This window comes from Helianthus annuus, chromosome 14 (assembly GCF_002127325.2).
Source record: "Helianthus annuus cultivar XRQ/B chromosome 14, HanXRQr2.0-SUNRISE, whole genome shotgun sequence".
NCBI classification, from domain to species: Eukaryota; Viridiplantae; Streptophyta; class Magnoliopsida; order Asterales; family Asteraceae; genus Helianthus; species Helianthus annuus.
This window is the reverse complement of record NC_035446.2, coordinates 142,473,227-142,476,475: the sequence shown is the minus strand read 5'-3', so window position 1 is coordinate 142,476,475 and position 3,249 is coordinate 142,473,227. Positions and strand designations below refer to the sequence as shown.

The 3,249-nt window shown below is 37.6% G+C and overlaps 1 protein-coding gene across 1 annotated transcript; it reads left to right on the top strand.

Annotated features, from left to right (window-relative positions):
* Window positions 1-2,147: 2,147 nt before the first annotated feature.
* On the top strand, window positions 2,148-3,010 carry LOC110904053. Its single transcript, XM_022149860.2, has one exon. It carries the CDS (start codon window positions 2,197-2,199, stop codon window positions 2,839-2,841), a length of 645 nt encoding a protein of 214 aa, XP_022005552.1. The 5' UTR covers window positions 2,148-2,196; the 3' UTR covers window positions 2,842-3,010.
* The last annotated feature ends 239 nt before the right edge of the window (window positions 3,011-3,249 follow it).

The window sequence follows — 3,249 nt, the reverse complement described above, 5'->3', positions numbered from 1 at the left end:
ACCAAGACGTCATGGGTTCAATCCTTGATAAGTCCATTTTTCTTATTTTTTTAAAAAAATCTAGTTCAAACCTCACTTTAACTCGACCCGAACGAGAACCGACCCGAAAATGGACCCCATTGAAATAAAATCCTGGGTCCGCCACTGGTAATATGTGGAGTTTTGAAATACCTACATGTTAGGTCAACATAGGTTTATATTACTAAGTCGTTTTTGTGTAGGTTACCATGTTGGTTTCATATTTTAGTTTCCTGAATATCTTTCTGAATCGTGCACACTTTCAAAGTATAATGTGTGTGTATAGAATCAATAGTCGGATAAGACGTAGATATGTAAACAATGTGATGTTCTTTTCTGTAAAAGCGAATTGATAATTTTATGTGTTAAGCATTAAGGGGTCGAGCCTCCACGATGATTGAGATGAAATGTTGTTGAACTCTTTTCGAAAGAGTATAACAAATGACGGTTATAACCAATTGTAATTATCTTTCATGCTGGTGTTTATTCTAATTTCTCATATGGTGTGTAGAATATAAAATTTTGCTAAGTTGTTATTAATGACACTAAAATAATACTAAAAAAAAAACATATCATATATGTGTAACTTTATCTTTGTAATTAAATCAACATAAATACTTGAAGTTTGGTTTGGAGAATGTTAGTGTACAAAAGGATTTAGTTTAATTCAAGTGAAAAATTAGTTTAATTCAAGTGAAAAATTGTATGATACTTTGTTGGTAAATATCTTAGACCCCATTTAGTCCGGTATCTTCATCTTGATCTTCTTCTAACGAAAGACCAGGTAGGAAAAGGGCAGAGGGCCATTGATGGCGTGGCGGATCTCTAGCGATGGGCCGATGGCATACATTCGTAAAGAAACATCAGTGACTGCAAGTAGCACAAACAGTACAAGCTTTAATGACACAACTTGCAACTTCTTGTTACCTTCATTCAAAAGTACATAGTGGTGAGACACGGACCAACTTATTACACATGCGTGTGAACTTGGCCTTCAAGAATCGTGCAATTTAAGTCATGTTTATAAAAGCTACCACCTTTTAATAAAAAATGAAAGCGACTGCTCAAAACCAAAAAACAAATTTGTACCTTTTTTAATGCACTTGTATGCATATATTTATTTGATGGTTGAACCGATCAATTGTCATTAGAGATTCATTCAAATACAACTTAGTTATTTTTTTTCTGAACGACAAATGTTACACACCAATAATTCTTAAATATTTTTTTTGCCCAGATTTAAACATGAGACCTTCCATTTAAGAGGCAAGTGCCCCTACCAAGTAGGCTACCCCACATGGAAAAAAAAACCCATAGTTATTTATCCATCTTTATTTACAACCAACTTTTTTTAACTGCAAATTTGAAGTTTTGAACCATTGTAGTATTATCGTGTCTCCAGCGGAACCATTCGATCATATCCATCTCCACTAAGCAATAATGCGTATATACCAATTCTGGAGAAACCCAATAAATCTGAGAAAACCCCAACCAAGTTGATGTTTTTTTTTGAATGGCAAGGAACGCCGTGCCCAAGGTCGACTACTTGACCGCCGCCAGCCCCTTGGCTCTCCCAGATGCGCGGAAACCTGACTTCCACCCGCCCGAAGGCACGACACTGGAATAAACGGTAAAACCCCGCTTTCCATCCAAGACGAACCGTCGTCGCCCGTATTTTTCCTTCACCTGAATGACACAGAAAATAATGGGGAGAGTGAGAGTCAAATCTGGGTCACAAGGAACACCAAGTGTTACCCACTTATCCCAACCACTCCACCACTATCTTATTGGCCAACCAACATTATGTTATAAATTCCTTTTTGTTTTTCCAAAGTAAACGCTTTCTTGTTGCCCAAGGTTTCTATATATTCTATCCGTTTGAAATCATTTCTAAAAACATTATTGTTGTAAAGAATATGCAATATGGTTTAAAATCATTTTAAAAACATTATTGTTGTAAAGAATATGCAATATGCACGACGTGCGATATATTTTATTAGTTAGTTATATGAGGCATTTCTAAAACATATATTATTCCATAAAACTATTACGTACGTCACAGCCTACGAACTTTTATTACATTTTTAGCCGATGATTTGTTCCAAATGCACCTCCACACGTTCTCCCCCTTATAAATACCCTACTACCAAACACCTTCTCTCATTCACATTTCAAATAATGAATATGCAACATGAACAACTTGATGATCTAGGGTTTTGCCCTAGCTTCAGCTGCTATTCTTCCAACACTCTAGCCTCCACTGCCGCCACTAGAATCAGCAACCAGTTACAACAACAACAACAACAACAACAACAACAATCGGCCGCCGATGAGGAATTTGAATTCTCATTTGACCTCGGAGAGAATTGTTTACCGATTCAAAATGAGGTAGGTCATGAACCTGTTGTTGAAGAAGCAATCGCTTGCTCGGAAACTGCTTCTTCGTCGTCGGAATCCGATGGTGAATCTCCGGCAGTGTTTTGTGTGTGGAGGAATAGAACGGATGCCGGAGCATCTCCTCTTAGTAAATGTAAAAAAAGCGGTTCTACTGGATCTGGATCGAGACGGTGGAGAATTAGCGATTTACTACGGCGGAGTAATAGTGAAGGGTTGTTGAGTCAGAAGAAGGTGGAGGCTGCTAAACGGAAAGGTAGTTCCAGTGAAGTTACGGTGGTTGGTGGAAGAGTGAAACCGTCGATTCATGAGTTGTTGTATGTGCAACGAGGTAAAGGAGAAGGTGGGAGGAGGAAATCGTATTTGCCGTACCGGCAAGGGTTGGTAGGGTTTTTTTCCAATGTCAACGGGTCGGGTAAAAAGTTGTAATGCAACATTGAATTATCCGATACAACCCAATTTTGTTTTTTCAATAGTTTATTATTTGCAAGACATCATACATATTATTATTGTAAAAATATACTCCCAAGTCTCAGACTTTTCTCTCATTGAATGTTTCTTTAACGATAAAACTCAAACGAGGCTATTACTAGTTCAATATTATTGTTATTTTTTTTTTTTTGAACGGCAAATTTGGATCACTGACGGACCACTGGAGTATTATCGTGCCACCAGCAGAACCACCCGATCATATCCATCTCCACTAGGCAATAATGTCTATACACCAATTCAGGAGGAAACCCAATAAATCTGGGAAAACCCCCTTTATAGGAATCGAACTCATGACCTAATGATCATAAGCCTTATCCTACCCCTAAGATACCACTAGGCTATAAT